Consider the following 19,970-nt stretch of genomic DNA (forward strand, 5'->3'; position numbering starts at 1 on the left):
ATCACACCCAGTAAACCTCGCCATTCTAATGGACTTCTTCAATGGTCCCTGTTTTTATATTTTGCTTTTATTTCACAAGAAAGGTTGAATTTTTTAAGCACTGAGCGCATGCATGTTTTTTGTTTGTAGATACCCTATATTAAGTGTAATAGCTGCAGAAGAGCTTAATGAAAATAGGTCAACAGCTCTTTTAGAGAAATTTTATTAACCAAAACAAATCCTCAAGTTGCGTTATGATAAATAATATAACTACTGTATCAAAGTGACCATGTCCGTTTTAACAGGCCTTGGTGTTGTTTTAGCAAACACAGTTATCAATTTGTAGTTAAGAACACATAAAAATGTTTCCTTTGAATAGTAAATGCATTTTCAGCTGCCAAGAATGTCTCCTGTGAAAGGTTTTCCAGGATGGACTTGCTCTCACCATTTGAAAGAAGGCTGCATTGCCATTAGCTGGATGTTAAACACCTTGTTCCAAGTAGATGTGGTCAAACACAAGCCATCACTACTGAGAGCAAAAGAAAGCCCTCCGTTGCCTCCTTTATCAACGTGACTGTTAACAAACTCTGGTGCATTTGCCAGGGGAGCAGGAAGGGATGGAGAAGTCTGAGGCAAAGGCCGGAATCTCACAGCTGGAGCTTTTTAGGTCCTGTCGGATCATGGGGACATCTGTCAATACACCATCCGTCAAGCCCCCCAAAGATGTGGTTGGATCAACACAGCAAAGTTCCCACACTGACCTGCAAATTATGATCAGTGATCCGGGGACTTGGAAACTATTATTTTGCCCTCCTAAGTTTCATCATGCTCATTGTTTCAACACTTAGCCTCATGCAGTTTAACAAAAGGGCCAGGAGGCTCTGATACAGGTCATGTTGTCACCAGCTCACTATGGGACCTTGGGACTCAGTTTCCTCATCTCTAAAATGAGGTGGTTAAACTGGAATGAAGATTTCCTCTCCTTTCATTTCATCATACAGATGCCTTCTGTGGCAAGATCTCAGCTGCTAACAAAACAAATAACATGGTTTACTAGGTCAGAGCTGGTGCAACTTATCACAGAAGTAAGCATCTTCCATTGAGTGTTTGAAATGCTGAAGACAGGTTAGTACCTTCAAAGAACTGGGCAGCTTGGGGTCCTAGATGATTTAAATGTGATTCTTCGACTGAAATCTGCTACTCCAGAGGCACACTTCTTTCAGGGCCACAGATTAGCAAAACACATGCAAAACTGCCAGGGTGGCTTTTTGGAAGCTGACAAGGGAAATGAGCACCTATGTAGCATTGAGCTCCAAACCAAACCAAAAATGTAAATAGCAGGACGCTCCCTCAGCTCGATGCATCCCAGTCAACGGTGGGTTAGGATATTTGTCTTGAAAGTTGTGCTGCTAAGACCAAGGTATGAATTCTCTCTGCCTTTTGGTTGAATTAGTGCAATCTATTCTAGGATCACAAGCCAATTTACTGGCCTGACAGCCACCCATCCCCAGGGCACAACTCAGCAAAGCCCACAAGATCCACCCAGGGCAGCCTCACTGCCAACTCCGGGGGTGCAGCTCATGCTGTTTTCCGTGTGAGTGCCCTGAAGATGCACGACACAGAAGCCCTGTGTTCAACTCTATCCACCTAGAGAATGGACCACAAAAATCACATGCACCTTCTATATGGCAAGCAACCATTGGGTCTTAGAAGTACACAAGGCAAAAAGAAATGCTTTAAGCTTTCCCTGAAGATGTAATGGATGACAAATGATAACACAGGAGTCTGTCTGGCTGACTCCCTGCTCACTGAAACACTAGAAATCAACAGTCAATAGTTGGACCAACTACAGAGAAATGCATCTACGCCACTGGACGCAGGAAGAATATCGAACGAGCAGGCTGGCAAAGGCATTGAATGGCAAAACAACTCAGGGAGTTGAGGACAAACTCTACAGTCAGACTACACAGGTATAAACCAGCCACAACCACACACGAGCTGTACACCCTGGGAAAGTCATTTCACTTTTCTGGGCCTCAGCATCACTGGGAATAGTAGCAATTACACCTTCCTCCTCATACAGCTGTTACGTGGATGGAATAGGAGACACTACGGGCGAACTGCCTAAAACAGCTGGCACAGGATAAGCACTCCACACGCGTTAGTTGGGAATCATCACACTATTCTTCACGGTCACTGTGTCACTCTGGGGGGGTCTGGGCAGTGCCTGCTTCTGACTGCCCTTAGGACAAAGCCCAAACCCATTCATGGCCAGCCCGTCACGCCCCATCCCCACCTCGCTGCGCCCCTCACCCTTCCCCTCCTCGCCCTCCCAAACACACCAGATTTCTCATACCTCACTCCGCAGTCCGTGCTCCTCCGTCTGGACTTTCACACTCGCTGCTCCCTTGCCTTGGAACGATTCCATCTCCTGCAAGCCCCCGCAACCCGGCCAACTCCTACTGACCCTTTATTTAGGTCTCAGTTAAAACGTCACTTATTCTAGGTCTTCCATGACCGCCAAGCACCGCGGCTGCCCCTCCTACATACCCCCAGCATGACCCCGATGAGAACATATTGGAAAGGCTCTTTGACCTGAGTTTCTTCCCCAGATTGCGAGCTTCACGACGGAGGAAGGCACGGTGGCGGCCCCCAGCGTCCAGCACAGTGACATCTACCTGACACGTCCTCAGTGAGTAGAACCAGGGCCAAGTTACTCACTGTCACCCTCTTACAGCCTCCACGACACTCCGTCAGCCTGCAAGGCCCCTCTCACCTTTACTCACCCAAACCACTTCTACACGGCACTCAAAACTCAGCGGAAGTGTGACCTCCCTGGGGTCACCGGATTTAGAAAACAGCCTGAGTACTCATTGCTCATGACTGTCATACCAAACTGTAGTTGCTGCTTTACTTGTCATCTCTCCCAAGATCGATAGATGTTGGTGGCGCTAACATTGCAGGAGGGACCAGAACTACCCCGCCCACCCTTTAGAAGGCTTGGACCCCACCCCCAGGTCCCCTGCCAGCTAAAGTTCAATGGCAGATCCAGGCAGCCTGAAGACACCTGGGATCTAGAGTTTGATACCAGGGGCCCCTCGTTCATCAAGTCATGCTCTATTTGTTTAGTTTATTTTTAAAAATTTTACAGATAAAATGCTTTAACAAAATACCATTCTCATGCTAACAAGGCTAGCTAGAACCAAGTATACCTTATTTATGAATATTCTACTTAGTAAACTTTTCAAAATCCAGATATGTATTACTCAGTAATAAAGTACCTTCAAGCCAATTTTCAACTTAAAATCTACAAAGTGCTGCACTTGGCTTGGGTATGATTTCTCATGACCGCACCAGCAGGATTTTGGGAAGAAAATGGAAAAAGAGCAGAAATTATCCTTCTTAAGGAGGTGAGGAGAGGACTTAAATCCTTATGTTGTCCCACAAGCAGGGGAATCATGAGGAAATGGATGAAAAAGCTGCGAGTGTCATTGCAGTTTTACTTACTCAATTATTGAGTACCTACTACATGCCATGGTGCTGAGGACACACAGCTGAAGGGGCAGCTCCAGTGTCCCGGAGCCGCAGGCAGGTGGGCAGGACAGACCCAATGTCAGACACCACACAGTGAACACGCATATCTTTCTCCTCTTTGTCTCCAAACCATGCCAGATTAAGGGTAAAATAATGACAAAGATATGCATGCATGAGACAGAAAGAGGGCTGAAAAGGAGTCAACAATCGACATAACAACAGATTTCTGGAAGACGGAAAGTAAGCTTAAGAGTGACCACTGAGCAAACAGCGTGAATGACGCTGGAAACCACAGGTATGCAAAGGGAAGGCCTCCCAAAATCACGTCCCTATGCTGCAGAACTCAGAAAAGCACAGGAACAGAAGGTACCAGCAGAAGGCAGGGGCTGAGGACAGGTCTGAAAATGGGAGGATTGTTTGAAAATCTGTACAATGAACAGGTCGAACCTCAGATTTTACTGTCTACCCTGCAGGGTCAGGAGAGGACCCCTCATCCGCCATGATAGAAACGGGGGTTGTTCTCTGGAGAAATTAAAGCGCTGGGGCTTCAGACGCGGGGGTGCTAGCACAGAAGAGAGCAGGGGTGAGGAACCACACTGAGAACAGGGGGGCTGACACCAGTGAGCATCTTGAACAGGCATCCCCTCTCCCCGGTGTTTTCATCGCCGCACTTGCCCAGTCCCCAGAACACCAGCAGTCAGGCTTCTGCTCCCTGTCCCGTCCCCCCACGAGAGTGGATCCTCACCTGATGAACTACAGTGACTCCATGAAGTGGCCACACCTCACCCCTGCACACAGCGCTCCAATCGGCTTTGCAGTCCTTTACTGTGACACGGGAACAGGAACCCAAGGGCCCGAGATATTTAAAGCCTCCAACATCTAACAGAGTACCGAACACACAGAAATAAGGAACTCAGGACAAACATCTAAGAAAACCTTAAATAAACCATCTCCTCCTTTTTTATCAAGGAGGAGAAAAACCCAAGAACCAACACAAGGGCATTCTAAAAGGAGAAATCAAAAGTGAGAAAAAACGTCTTAGAACTAAAAGTGAGATCATAAATTTTAAACCAATAGAATGACTGAAAGATCAAGGAATCCTTCTGAAAGGAGAACAGAAAACAAAAGTGAAAATAGGAACAAAAGCTGAGAAAATCAGGAGCAATCCAGGAAGTTCGGTGTTGGATCAACAAGATTTGTAGAAAGAAAACAGAGAGGAGGAAATCATCATCATCAAAAAAAAAAAATACTTTAATTGTCCAGAATTGAAAGACCTAAGCTTCTAGCCAAGAAGGTTCATGAAACCTGGAATAAATGGGGGAAAAAAAGAGGTCTGTCAACTTGAAATATCAAGGATAAAGAGAAAATCCTGGAAGCTTCTAGGGGAAGCAAACCAGGGCATCTACAAGCGACCGGGTGTTGGCAGGCCTTCCACCTGCTCAAAGGCAACACTGAAGCAGGCAAGAAGATAGGGAAGCAATGCTACAAATTTCTAATGGTGATTATTCCCAACCCAGAATTCTAAGTCAAGCCTAACTAGCGATCTAGCAAACTAGCCAATGGTGGGATGAAAATATTTTCTGCACACAAATTCTCAAACCATGTATTCCCTCTGTACTCCCGCCAATCTAGACAATGTGCTCTCCCAATAGACAAGAGTGCACCAAGATAGACTTGAGGAACAGAAGAGAAACAAACAGAAATCAAGAACTCAGAACAAACTTAAGAAAACCTTGAACCACCATTAAGATTGCTAAGAAGAAAAAATGTGGGCCTCCCCATTCATGATGCTGACTTTGTGCTGACACCCGTTTTTGGCAAGGGCCGGATAACAGAGGCTCCAGCTCACAAGAGAAGGAAAGGGATGATGATACAGACGTCCTAAGTGGACAGCAAGCCCAGTAGACCATCAGACGGAGATCAGAGCAGGAGGGTAAGGGTTCCAAGAAGGATGAAGACTCTGAAGCGATGGCTCCAAAGGAAAGGAAAAGAGAGAACCCTTTAAGCCTGACACCAGGAAAGACATTAGTTTGCGATAGAAGAAACTGCTAAAGTTCACAGTAGCTGTTACTTTAACCTATTCAAGAAGTAACATGTCCAGCTGACCTGTTATCAACTGAAAAAAAAAAATAGCTCACATTGCTTGTACAGATCATTTATTGCAACTGTTTGCCTTCACATTCTATAATACCTAGAGGTCACTTTATCAAGTAGCAAAAGAATTTACATCACCCAAATTCAGCTCAAGCCAAGGCATAAGAAACCTGCTCCAGGCGAGAGGGAGGCAGGCGGTGGGCAACCCTACTACCCTCAGCCGGCCCGGGCATGCCAGACTCCTGTTCCTGCCACTCGGGCCACTGCCACATAAAACAAGCTCGATCTGAGGGGTGGCAGGTCCCAGGGCTCCCTTGGTGACAGTTACAACTTTCCTTACCAAGCAGCCACGTTCAAGAGACAAAACCCTCCTTCCCACACGTAAGTGCCAAGGACAACCCTGCCCATCAGGCTGGCAGCCCAGGTCTGGCACCACAGCCTGGCCACGCGTCAGAAGGAAAGTAAACTGCAATTCAACCTGGGTGTCCTAAATCCATTTTATTCCCATCCCTCTGTTTCTTTAACAAGGAAAAAAAAAGAGTTAAAAAGATCAAATTTGGCCGGGAGCGGTGGCTCACGCCTGTAATCCTAGCACTCTGGGAGGCCGAGGTGGGCGGATCGTTTGAGCTCAGGAGTTCGAGACCAGCCTGAGCAAGAGCGAGACCCCATCTCTACTAAAAATAGAAAGAAATTATATGGACAGCTAAAAATATATATAGAAAAAATTAGCCGGGCATGGTGGCGCATGCCTGTAGTCCCAGCTACTCGGGAGGCTGAGACAGGAGGATCGCTTGAGCTCAGGAGTTTGAGGTTGCTGTGAGCTACGCTGACGCCACGGCACTCACTCTAGCCTGGGCAACAGAGTGAGACTCTGTCTAAAAAAAAAAAAAAAAAAAAAAAAAAAAAAGATCAAATTTTTTAAAAAAGCTAAGAGGAACAGCAAAATAAAGTTGTACAAGAAAGAAAATGTAAACGTGGCATTCTGCTTAGGTCACGTACAAATGCTATTTACATAGTCATAATGATTTAACCAAAACTTCTGATATAATTACAGAGGATCAGGATGGGAAGAGTTTATGTGAATCGGTGTGCAAAGATAAAAATTAATGTCTTAGATTGCTAAATCAAGAAATGGCATTTTAAGAATATTATTTAGAAAAGTCTATATAGAGCTAAGAGAATAATATTAACAACAGTTAAAATTAACAGGCAAGGTGGCCAGGGACAAACTTGAGGAGGAGGTGACAGTAGGGCCTAATGACAGAGAAGGGCAAGGAAGGGGCCATGGAGGCAGGAGGGTGCAGGCCCAGGGCGAGGAGCCGCGCAGAGCGCCGGCTTCGCAGAGTGACCTCCCGGGCTCCTTCCCTGAAGGCACCATGCCCACCGCCCACCCACTCCCGGTGTGGCCCAGGTGCTCCTTCGGGACAACATGTTATTTCTCCAAACTCTAGATCCACCCAGGCTGGCATCCCATGCCACACACATTCCACGTGTGTATCTGATTCCACCACAAGCGGTGCGATCAGCAAAGAATGGGCGAGGGCCCACACGACATCTTACCTGTCAGGAAAGACCCAGCCCCGGGTCAAAAGGGCAGACACAAAAGGGCACTGAAATATGATGAAACCGGGCCGCTTGACAACTCAGAGAAATGCACACTCTGCCTTGGTAATTAATGCCTAAAATGGAAAACAAGGGCGGCGGCGCAGAGCCCTCTGAAAGGACGAAGCTGTGGTTGGTGCTGAAATTTTACTTGGAAAAATAAATTGACTTCTTTTTCCAAAGCAGATAGAGATAGCAAGCGATGTGGGAGACCGCTGGTGTTTTCATTTGAGAAGTAAATTAACTTTGTCCTCTAGAAGCAGAGGGGAGAAGCTGTACAGAATTATGTTCTAATCGTATACTGCAACCTCCCATTGTAGTACAGTCTGGTTTGTGGGGGAAAACACAGAAAACTGGTTGGACTCCCCCAACTGCCACATACTGTTATCTGGGGACAAGTTACTTTAAATGCCTTGAGCCTCAACGTGCCTCTGCCAAATGGCGCAATGACACCTTGCCGTGTGGTGTGAAACTTAAATAAGATAACTCTGCCAAGTGCCCAGCAAAGTAGGAGCCCAGTAAATGGTCACTGCAGTTATCAATGATCAAATTATACAAGGCCACTGAAAGAGTGCCACAAAACTGTCAAAATATTAATGAAAGTGTGCAGAAGTGGCCACGTCTCACCCAACGTGTTTTCTCTTAGGTTTTGCCATCTTCATCCCTGAGACAAAAACCTTCCCAGATAAACTGAAATCAGCAGAGAACAAAGAACACCGTGCTGAATCACTTGGCAGAATCTAGGAAAACAACTTTGGAGCTGCATGCTGCTAACAGCACATCTGGACTGACACGTGGATACCACATTTTATCTTTAGCAAATGGGAAATTCCCCATAAGATATTTTACTGTTAAGCTTATATAGTATGAGGTGACCACAATACTAAATTTAGTACTATTCTATTAAAAAATGGGCCTCGAAAAAAAATTGGTCTATGAGGACAAAGAAGACGATATAGGAATCTAATACAAAATGTTCTCACTGAAGAAACGGCCAAACATAAAGCAGTGTCATCTAGTATTTCCTCCCAATCATTTGTGCTTTGCAGATATTCTTTCCCGCTAATGCTACCGCCAGTCCCTGCGCGTAACTGGTCCTGCCTCAACTCCCCAGCTGCAGCACATCACCATCTTCCTGCTTCAGAGAGAAATCGGACGCCATGGCCAGCACGTGACTCCCCACCACTTCTGCTGCAGGCACACCCATCCTTCCCTTGTCCTCAGGAATCAGGGGAAAGGTACACTTCCCAGCCCGCCCCTGTCTCTTCCTCAGAGCCTCACGCCATCACACCCCCTCCCACATCACTGACCTTGCCTTTCCATTGGCCCCTTCCCCACAGATCCCAGTGTCCTTTGGAGTACCCCCCACCCAGATGAAAATGGCATGGCAGGGGCATTAGGACACTACGGAAGGAATGTAAATAGATGCACAGCTGAAATGCAGCTTCTGACATTCAAAATAGGGGATGTCACTGAAGGTGAAAGCCAGGCATTACAGAGAGGGTGTCTTAGTCTGTTTGGGTTGCAATCACAAAAATACCATCAACTGGGTGGCTCATAAACATAACAGAAATCTATTTCTTACAATTCTACAGGCTGGGAAGTCCAAGATCAAGGCATCAGCAGGTTTAGCGTCTGGTGAGGACTCACTCTCTGCTTTACAGATGACACCTCCTAGCTGTGCCCCCACATGGTGGAAGGCGTGAACAAGCTTCCTCAGGCCCCTTTTATAAGGCCACTCATCCCATTCATGAGGGCTCCTCCTTTGTGACCTCCTCACCTCCTAAAGGCTCCACCTCCTAATACTATTGCACTGGGGATTAGGTTTCAACACATGAATTTTGGGAGGACCCAAATATTCAGACCATGGCAGAGAGAAAAGATTTCCTAAACTACTTGAATTCCTGTTGGCCAAGTCAGGAGCTATCCTGAGAACCAACTCACAGAGAGGCTTAGGAATAGAGAGCAGGGAAGCCTGTCCTCCCCTGAGCTGCGGTGCTGCACCAAGGAGGTGGTGCCATGGAGGAAGGGAGAGACAATCCTTCCCTTCTGGTGCAATTCAAGACCACCAAGCCCCTGTAGAAACGGCTTCAGCTAAGGCCAGGAAGGAGCAATCACAACCCAGGTGCTGGATGACTGCAGTGGTCACTGCAGTTGGCTTCTCTGGAACAACCCTCTGCTGGGACTCCCCCACGCCGTCAGTCTACGTGTCCAACCCTTACTGATGTATGTGGATAATTCACGCAATGAGCTATAGGCACATCCAATTCAACATCCTCAAACACGAGCACATCACCCTCCACCCCCACAGCCCCAGCCTGGGGCAACTTCAGCAACACTGTCATTGGCTAATGACAGTGCCAGCCACTCCTCATCCTCTCTTCCCCCACCCACCAAATCTTTCAGTACTACCAATTTTACCTCCAGAGTCACCTCAGAACCCATCTCCTCGTCCCCGTCCCTACTGCCACTACCTTAGTTCAGCCTTTCCACATCACCATGTGGTCCCGCAATGGTGTCCTCGCTGGTCCCTGGCCCCAGGCTTTTGCTCCCCTAATTCAACCAGAGGGACCAACAGAAAGCTGACAAGCAGAATCTGGCACAGTCATAGCATGAAAATCTGAGCTGAACCAACGCTTCCTCCTCTGGCTCACCCGGCCCCAGCCACAATGGTCTTCACTGTTCTGAAAACACCCCAAGCCCACTTCCAACCCCAGGGCCTTTGCAAGTGCCATTCCCTCTGCCTGGAACAGACCACTTCAGAGTTATCTGCTTGGATTATTCCCTGACTTGCTTTTCAGGTGTCTGCTCAAGGTCATTTCATGAAAGGCCCACGTTGACCACTCCAGCGAAGCAGTACCTCCTGGTCACTCTCTGTTCCTTGTCCCTGCTTTAGTTTCCTTCACCACTTTTACCACTATCATATAAGCACCATGAGAATAGGGACCCTATCTGTTTGTCCACTGTTATACCCCTAGCACCTAGAACAGTGTCAGTTCTATAGTAGACACTCAATAAATACTTGCTGCATTATTTTTAATGGAAGTCTTGAATGAAGGAGGAATATGATGGTATTTGTGTTTGGGTAATAAATGGAGACTGCTTATTTGATGTAGTCCAAATTCCTTGGCACAGTCCAATAGTGACCTCTTCAAAAATTGGCCCAAACCTTTCTCTTCCCCACCTCCCCCCTGGGTATCCCCCCAGCCCATAAAACTAGCCCCACCCCTTCCACAGTCGAGGAATATGCTCCAGTCCAGCTCAGTTCACCAAAGTTTTCTGAACATCTACAACGTTTCAGATCCTGTGCTGATCTAGGCATCCAAGATTAACTCTCCACCCCCCAAAACATCCCCTCAGGGGGAGTCAGGTGAGTCTCCCCATCCTGACAACATTCAGCACTCACCCCCCATTTTCTCCTGGGTTTGTCCTACAAAGAAAGCTCGCGCCATTAACCTTGCTTTTAAAATTACATCCTTTCTTCCAGGCCTATGCAATAAATCACACAGAACTTTATCACCTTTTCCAAAACCCCCGATCCCCATTTTATCCTAACCTGTAAAGCCCTGGAGACTGTGGTATGCAATTTAGAACCGTGATGTACTATCTCAATCAATTCACTGAAGCAGTCACATCTCCTAAACTAGAGGGTAGGGTCTCAGCGGCAAGTTCAGATGCTGGACTTCTGGTGTGGCCCCTGGTCCTGGTACCACACTGGGCACAGAGCAGACCCTCATCCACGGCTGCCGACTCTCCAGGCGGAGCAGAGATGCAGCAAGGAACTTAGTCCAGACTGGTCAACAGACTAAAAAAATCTCTACTAATGCAGAAGCAAACTTCTCCCAATATAATTTGTTTCACTCTATGATGGAATCATTAAGCATAATTCTGTAATATTGAAAAATATGGCCAGGCATGATGGTTCATGCCTATAATCCCAACAATTTGGGAGGCTAAGGCAAAAGGATCACTTGAGGCTGAGAGTTTGAGACTGGCCTTTGCAACAAAGTGAGACTCGCCTCTACCAAAAATAAAAAACATGCTGTGGGTGGTCGCACGCCTGTAGTTCTAGCTACTTCTGGGGCTGAGGCAAGAGGCTCGCTTGAGCCCAGGAGTTCAAGGCTGCAGTGAGCTGTGATCGCACCATTGCACTCCAGCCTGAGCGACAGAGCAAGACCCTGTCACAAAAAAAAAAAAAAAAGAAAAGAAAGAAAGAAAAGAAAAGAAAAACATAAGCCCTAATTGTCTCCTCCTGTTCTTTAGAGTGATAGAGTAGAAGAAAACACAGAATATATGGAAAATGGACTTGGCCACATGACCCAGCCCCAGCACTGTTATCTGGCACTGTGCTGTCTAATACAGTAGCCGCTAGCTACATGTGGCTATTTACACTTACATTTAAATTAAATAAAAATAAAACTACACTTCCTGAGTCCCACTAGCCACATTTCATATGCTCAACAGCTGCAAGAAGCTACTGGCTACCGTACCAGACAGCGCAAATGTAGACTATTTCCATCACTGCACACGTTCTGTTGAACAGTACAGGACAAAGTCATCTTTTACTGCTAAATTCCATGGGCCTCGTTTCCTCTTGTGGAAAATGGGAGCAACAAGTACCTTAGTGGGTATATATAACTATGTAGTTATAGTTTGAGGAAAGTCTACCAACCAGCAACAGTAGCTGCTGTCAAAGGGAGTTACTGTCAACTGAAATAAAGAAATTCTATCTCAGGCTATGTGACTACAAGGCTGCTGTCCAGGAGGAGGGGAGAAAGTACACACTGGTCCCACCGTCTCGGGAACGCTACATTCCAGGCAGAATACACACAAATTGAAGCAGGTGCAGAAGCGTCTGCAAACCCTACAGGAAGACAAGGAGTGGTAGAGCCCAGGATCTCTCAGCCGGAGAAGGAAAAGAAGATTCAGCAGGAACCAAGAACAGAATGAATCTTGAAACAGACAAAGGACTGTCCTGGGGAGGGACCTGGATCCTGGGCAGCTGCAGGGATAACCAAGAGATGGCCTTAACTCAATGTAAGGAAAACACTTACTAGTTAGTGTTGTCTAACGACGGGAATGCCGCCTTATGGAGAAGAGAGGTCACAATTTCAGAAAGTGCTTGGACACAGTAGTTCTCAAACATGAACATATATCAAATCACCTGGAGAGCTGAAGAAAACCCAGATGTCATGACCCCACCTCCAGAGATTCCTGTTCAGTAGGTGTGGGAGAAGCCCATGAATCTGGGTCTCTAACAAGCACCTAGGTGATGCCAGTGAAAGCGTCCAGAACCACACTTTGACGGGCACAGCTCTAACGCAAGCTAGAAGGACCCATTAGTGCTGGCAGAGAAGGGGCACTTGATACCAACTTGGAAGTCAGACCCTGCAAGCTTCCAAAGCAACTCTACAGCCAGTGCTCCCAACACCCCCCGCAGGCCCTGCTGGCATTCTGGACTGCCTGGTGCCCCGCCTGAGACGCTGGGAAAGTCAGAGTCTCCTGCCAGGTGTGCCCTGTGCAGTCACCTCGAGAAAATCACTTTCCTACTGTTTTACTAGATACAAATAGAAAGTGATGCTGGGCGTGGTGGCCACGCCTGTAATCCTAGCACTCTGAGAGGCCAAGGTGGGTGGATCACTCGAGGTCAGGAGTTTGAGACCAGCCTGAGCAAGAGTGAGACCCCCGTCTCTACTAAAAATAGATAGAAATTATCTGGCCAACTAAAAATATATATAGAAAAAATTAGCTGGGCATGGTGGCGCGTGCCTGTAGTCCCAGCTACTCGGGAGGCTGAGGCGGTAGGATCGCTTGAGCCCAGGAGTTTGAGGTTGCTGTGAGCTAGGCTGACACCATGGCACTCACTCTAGCCCAGGCAACAGAGTGAGACTCTGTCTCAAAAAAAAAAAAAAAAAAGAAAAGAAAAGAAAGTGATGTCATCATCTTGTAATGCCAGATACGCTGAGGAAAAAGGCCTATGCATAGAATTTTCTAAATCTCATGGTCTTCAACTGGAGGTTCAAAACCAAATCACATCCGAGTGGCTTTCTAGGCTGCAGAGACAAGTGTCCCAAAAAAGTAGCTTCCTAGTAAGCCATTAAATTTCAGTATTATTACCAGCAAGAAGAACAGAATGTGGGCATTTTGCTCCATTACCTGCCTATCGAAGGCAACCAACACATGGCCATCCGAAACACGGGTCAGAGCTTACCACCTTCCTCACCAAAAGCAGACATCTCACACAAAGGTTTGTGCCTGAATTTTCCCAATAGCTTTATTCATAACAATCAAACATGGAAACTCCCCAAATGAACATCCACTAGGGAGTGGATAAACAAATTCTGGTCTATCCCTGAAGTGACATACTACTCAGCAATAAAAAGGAAAAAAGAACTGGTATACACAGCAGGGCTGAGTCTCAAAACTTTGCAGTGACTAAACAAAGCCAGACACAAAAGATATTATACTACATGATATTGTTTAGATGAAACTTTAGGAAAGACAAATCTACTCTACAATGATAGAAAAGGATCAGTCCCCAGGCGTGGATACTGATAGGAAAGGAACACAAAGACACCCTTTGGGGTGACGGAACATCTTGACCCCGACTGCCAGTGTGGTTACGTAGGTATATTCATCTGACTGTATACTTACAATGTGTGCATTTTATTGACAGTAAACCACAAAAAGTTGACTCCTTAAAAACAAAAATAAACGCAACATTTTCTGTTTCATTGGGCACATTCTATTTCTGGATGTGATTACAGCTGTCACATGGGTTGCCTCTGATAGGAAACTGGGTAGCCAGGGACAGGCACGGGAAGGAGATTTTCAGAATGTTTACCATTTTAAACTTTTGAACTGTAAAGCTGTGTTAGTTATTTTTAAAAAAAATAAATAAAATTTAAAATTAAGGAGAAAATTTCTAAAAACATGTTCCTAATTGGTAAAATGGGCGAGATAATTTGATCTGTGGCCCTCCCAGCCATAAGACTATTGGACTGTTGCCCAATCTATTTCAGTTGTGGAAACTCTGCTTTGTGAAACAGGTACTATAAGTGGTCTGCATTTTATCAACCTCCTCTGAGCTCTCAGTGAGTACCCCTTTTCTAGCATTTTTTTATACTGTAGTATTTTTCATAAGATATATCATAGATAGGAATGTATATATGTATGTGTGTGTGCATATCTGATTCAAGAATGTCTTTCAATTTCTTTGTAGTTTTATCTCCTATGTATGTACCCCTAATCAATACTGTTTAGTTTTGCACATTGTAAAGTGTTTTTTTTAATTGAATCAATCTGTATATATTATTTAGTGCTTCTTTTGCCTAAAATTACATTTGTAAAATTCATCCATGTTGTTGTCAAAGCTATAGCTTATTTTCACTGTTATATATTACCTACCCTATGGTAGGAATAAATGAACCACAATTTACTTATCCATTAAAATATTTATGGACACTTCTACAAGGCATTTTCTGGTCCCTGTTGCCCACATAAAAAACAAATCGAAACATGCAACATAGCATTTGAGGCACCTACTGCCCCCAAATGTGTCCCCAAACCACCTACTCAACCCCACTATTTTCCTTTACAAATTCATGCTGCCATATCATCTGTTGCGGTTGAAATATTAAGCATACCCTCAAGATGCTATTTGGTTCATTTTATTCTTTAGGGCTGGAATGCTTTGATATATCCAAATCATTCCTGTCCATCAAAGTCTACTTCAAGTATGATCTCCTTATGAAGATCCCCACAGTCTCTTCCATCCATAATGCCACTGTCCCCCAAAACCATATCAAAACAAATTCTCCCTTCTTGACTCTTCCACCACACTTGCTTCATGCAACCTTGTGACCCCAACCTTAAACCCCTATGTGATGGTCATGTCTCAATTTTTGTCCTTCCAGTATACAGCAGTGAAATCTTGCAGATAATATGCAAGTAGTAAATGTTGAAGCTTTTGAGTTGAACTCAAAATCCTACAAGCTATTGCTAGTACCAGGTGTGAAAGCATTCAAAAATATATGTTTAAAAAGTATATTTCCATAAAAATGAAATCACACCAATTAAAGTGAAAACAGAATCACTATTGCTTAAGACAGATATGAGTTTCACATATTTCTTTTTTTTTTTTTTTAATTTTAATTTGCCAGATAATTTCTTTCTATTTTTAGTAGAGACGAGGTCTCGCTCTTGCTCAGGCTGGTCTCGAACTCCTGACCTCGAGCGATCCACCCGCCTCGGCCTCCCAGAGTGCTAGGATTACAGGCGTGAGCCACCACGTCGGCCCCCATATTTCTAATATTGATTTTTGTTTGTTTTTCTCACAGAAAATACAGTGCTTTAAAGTTCCTGGGACACATAATGTTAGGGCATCACATAATTTAAGATCATTTGAGAAGAAATACACTGTTTAAAGAAAATTCAATGTCCTTAAAAAGCATTTTAACTGCAAAGTAACAAATAAAAGGGGAAAAACTCCAAAATTTTAGTGAAATTAATAAATGGGTTATTTCCAAAGGATTATAACACAACAGCAAGAACAAATATTTCAGAATTTAAAGAGCAGGACTATTATCTTTGTCAAAGAAAATACATGCATGGCCGGGCACGGTGGCTCACGCCTGTAATCCTAGCACTCTGGGAGGCCGAGGTGGGCGGATCGTTTGAGCTCAGGAGTTCGAGACCAGCCTGAGCAAAAGCGAGACCCCACCTCTACTAAAAATAGAAAGAAATTATATGGACAGCTAAAAATATATACATAAAAAAAAAAAAATTAGCCGGGCATGGTGGCGCATGCCTGTAGTCCCAGCTACTCGGGAGGCTGAGACAGGAGGATCGCTTGAGCTCAGGAGTTTGAGGTTGCTGTGAGCTAGGCTGACGTCACGGCACTCACTCTAGCCTGGGCAACAGAGTGAGACTCTGTCTAAAAAAAAAAAAAAAAAAAAAAGAAAAAGAAAATACATGCATGGAATGCAGATACTAAAACAGGAGAAGAAATAAAACAGATAAGGAGAAGGTTATAACTATAATAGGTTGAATCCCTGGCCATTGTTCACCTCTCCATCATAGTCATAAGTAAAATGGATAGAAGCTATATCACTCCTGAATAATACCAAATATGCTTTTTAATTATTTTATGCAAAAACATTATTTTTAATAGCTATTATTAAAGAATATATAGAAAAATATTTGCAACTCATATTATAGAAATTAGGCAAAAGTCTTTAATATAAAAAGAGTTCCTACAAATCAATAAGGAAAAGATCAATGGCCCAATTGAAAAAATAGACAAAAGTTATTTAATATAAACAAACAATGCAGAGAAAAGATAACTATAGTTGCTCTTGAACTCCTGACCTTGAGTAATCCTCCCACCTCGGCCTCCCAGAGTGCTAGGATTACAGGCGTGAGCCACCACGCCTGGCCGTTGCTCTTGAACATAAGAAAAAATGCACAATTTCAGAGAAATGCAAATTAAAATCATATTGGGATATTCTTTTTCACCTATCAGATTTGCAAGATCAAAAAGTTTCATAAAATACTCTTGGCAAGGGTGTACTGAAACAGGTAGTCACACACATTGCTGGCAGGAGTATAAATTGGTAGAACCCTAAGGAAGTGCATGCAATATGGTGATATCCATCGAAATTACAAATGCACATCCTCTCTGACCCAGCAATTCCACTTCTGAGAATTTATCCTACAAAAATACTTGCATATATGAAAAATGATGCATGTACAGGGCCATTAGCTATAACACTGAAATAGCAAAACCTTGGAAACAACATCAGTGTCTCAGTAGGGGACAGGTTAAGTAATTTGAGACATCCTTACAATACATTCTATGCAGCTGAAAAAGAACCAGGAAGTGATTGTAATACTAAGAAGAGGAACAGCCCATATGGTATTCCACAATTTGCATAAGATATTATGTATTTGCTGAAGTACGCACTATCTGGAAAGATACACAGGAAACTAGGAACATCAGTTGCCTCTGTGAGGAAACTGGGTGGCCAAACACAGGCACGAGAAAGAGATTTTCAAAATGTTTACGCTTTCGTACCTTTAAACTTTTGAACTGTGAGACTGTATTAGTTATTTTTTAAAATAAACAAAAATTTAAATTAAGAAATAAAATTTTAAAAACATGTCGCTCATTGAAAAAATGAGTGAAACACACCCCTGAAAAAATTAGTGAGACACAGCCCTCAAACGATTGGACAGTTGCCCAATCTAGCATAATACAATGTGTCCCCCTCATTGAAGTGCTCACATGACTTCCTAACAAGCTAGATAGTGGAATAAATTCTAGAAACACAGGTAGCTAAGAGACCGAAAGTACAGTTAATTCACATTCTTGTAGGGACCCCCCTACAAGATACAGCTCGTTTTAAGAGAAAATCAGGACTGGCACAGATCTGCAGAAAAATCTTCACATTGCTCAAGTTAACCTAGAAAGTGACAGGCCGTGTCTGTTTTCTGCATTTATTTATTTCTCAACTTCAAGAAATCTATGTCCTGTAACAAGGTATCTGTTCCTGAAGCTCCGCTTATCTTGCACAGTGTGGGTCATGTGTGTTATGAGGACACTTAGCAAAACCAAGAAGGTTTTTCTCTGCCCTCAGACAGGGCACAGCCTTCAGTGAAGGAGCCAGACACTTCCCTGTCCTTATCAGAGAAGAGCGCTTTTTAGGGAGACAAACCTGTTGATCAGGGGCTATTAAGAGAGCATTCCCGTGTGTTCTTCCCGTACTTCACCTAAAAATGCGACTGTTTTCCACACCGCACCCCCGGGAGGCGGGGTGCTGTGCACAAGCCACCTGTTTGTTTGGCTCCTGTCTTCCCATCAGGGAGCAAAGACAGTAAACCCAACCCTCCAGGGGAAGGAAAAACAAATCATTCAGTGCCCATCTCAGGTGGCTGGTGAAGGCGGCGCAGTCTCGTGCATCTAAGCTGGTCTAGATAAGCCTGCTGGGGGTGCAAGAAGGAATACAAGTTCAAGCACGTTTGCTCCGGCTTGCTTAGGCGAGCAGGTCAAGACCTGAGAGTTTTAGAAAGCAGGGGCCGAAGTTTTCATGCACGCTGGGAACACCTGTAGGCACAGGTGCCCGCGGGTCAGCCGACCACCTCCCATCTGAAACTGGATACACTCACGGGGGATGACAACTGTTTACAGGGAAATGCTTCTGGAGGAAAGTTGAATCGAGTGTCTACCTGTTTGAGACAGGTGGCCCAGAAAGTGGGGCAGGGCTGACACTTCTTCCTCCGCAGTGTCCAGCGTGCACCCCCCACAATGGGTCCCCGGGCGCCCCAAGGTCACCTGCCCTCCTGGGCGCCCCCACCCAGCCCGATGTCTCACCAGAACAGCAGGTTGGCACCGACGAAGCCGAGCAGGCTGTGCAGCGGCCTCTTCCAGCTCAGGAGCTCGTCGGCGCGGCAGCCCAGCCACAGCACCGGCTCCCCGAGCAGCCAAGTCACCGCGGCGGCCACCGGGCCCGCGGCCTCCTCCACCTGCGGCCCCGGGCCGGCCACAGCCGCCGCCCCCTCCTCCTGTGCGTCTTCCTCCTTCTCCTTCTCCGGGGGATCCCGGGGCGGCGGCGGCTGCGGTGGCGCCTGCTCCCCGGCAGCCGGAGCCGGGCATCCTTCCTCGGCGTGCTCCCGGGGCTCCGGGCTCGCCATCTTCAGCGGTGCTTCCAGGCGGGGACAGAGACGGGGACGCGCGCGGGCGCGCCTGGGTGGCGGCGCCGAGAGGGCGGCGGGCGGCGGCAGGTCCCGGCGCGGGGCGCGCACCGCGGGGCGCAGGCGGCTGGGTGCCTTGTGACGTCAGCCCCGGCCGCGGAGGGGGCGCCGCCCGGGAGAAGTGGGTGCGGCCAAGTTCGCGCAGGGGCGGGGCGGGGCGCCGAGGGGCTGGGCGGCATCCCGCGCGCGGTGGGTGCGAGCAGGGCGGCGTTCCCGGGAGCGCGGGCCCCCTCGATGGCCTTGCCAGGGACCCAAGGAAAATGACCCCCCTTTTCCTTGCAACAGCCGGGCAGGGCGAAGTGGAGGACCGCTGCCCGGCTACTTATCTAAAAGGGGGTCGGGATTACCGGCAAAATAAATTGGACAATTTTCATTTTCTCAAGCCAGAGCCATCGCTCGCCCATCCTGCAGCCTCTGAGGGCGTTACCCGGCTCCCCGTGCCCCTGGCAGCGGATTTCAGGTCCAGGGGACACCCCTCCCCGACCCATGCCCTTGCAGGGACAGCGGCACGTCCATAGCAGGGGTCTTTGGCACCCTGGGAATAACGTGCTGATATAAATATTGGATTGAGAAAGGAAGAAAAACCATTTGGGGTTAATTAAGGAGTGTCTGGCCCTCTCGTTTCACACGTGAGCAAAGGCCAAGCTGCAGCCACGGGGGAAGGCGCTTCCTCTCTCTGATTCTCGGTTTCCTTGTGGCTGACTGATGTGGCTCAGAAGTGCACGTTGCTCTGTGCAAGGGACAGGTGAGCAGGGAGCTGGGAAGCAAGACCCCGGCGGAGACTGCGCCTCTGCACGTGTGGAACGAGGTCTGGCTACTCCAGAGTGCCTCTCGTGTCCGTGCCTCACGCAGGCGTCTGGGCTGTGGTGGGGTGACAGGGGATACTGGGACCTCCCATGCCGGGTCTCTTTGGCCCTGCTTCTGCGTGAATGTGGGGAGAGGGGGAAAGGGGTGACTGTTTATGCTTACTTTTTACAATTTGCATTCTTTAATTTTTATCTTCTTTAATC

General features: G+C 46.3%; 1 protein-coding gene across 4 annotated transcripts in view; it reads right to left on the minus strand.

Annotated features, from left to right (window-relative positions):
• Positions 1-19,010, minus strand: part of RETREG1 (reticulophagy regulator 1) — a 129,901-nt gene extending 110,891 nt beyond the window's left edge. The window contains exon 1 of one of the 4 annotated variants that reach the window (XM_069491992.1): positions 18,581-19,010. In XM_069491992.1, coding sequence (XP_069348093.1) covers positions 18,581-18,900 — 320 coding nt within the window. In that variant the 5' untranslated portion in view covers positions 18,901-19,010. Of the gene's footprint in view, positions 1-2,335; positions 2,488-2,755; positions 2,818-18,580 lie in introns of those variants that run through there. The other 3 variants (XM_069491994.1, XM_069491995.1, XM_069491993.1) reach the window with 3 other exon arrangements.
• Positions 19,011-19,970: the final 960 nt, after the last annotated feature.

This window comes from Eulemur rufifrons, chromosome 17 (genome assembly GCF_041146395.1).
Source record: "Eulemur rufifrons isolate Redbay chromosome 17, OSU_ERuf_1, whole genome shotgun sequence".
Lineage (NCBI taxonomy): Eukaryota > Metazoa > Chordata > Mammalia > Primates > Lemuridae > Eulemur > Eulemur rufifrons.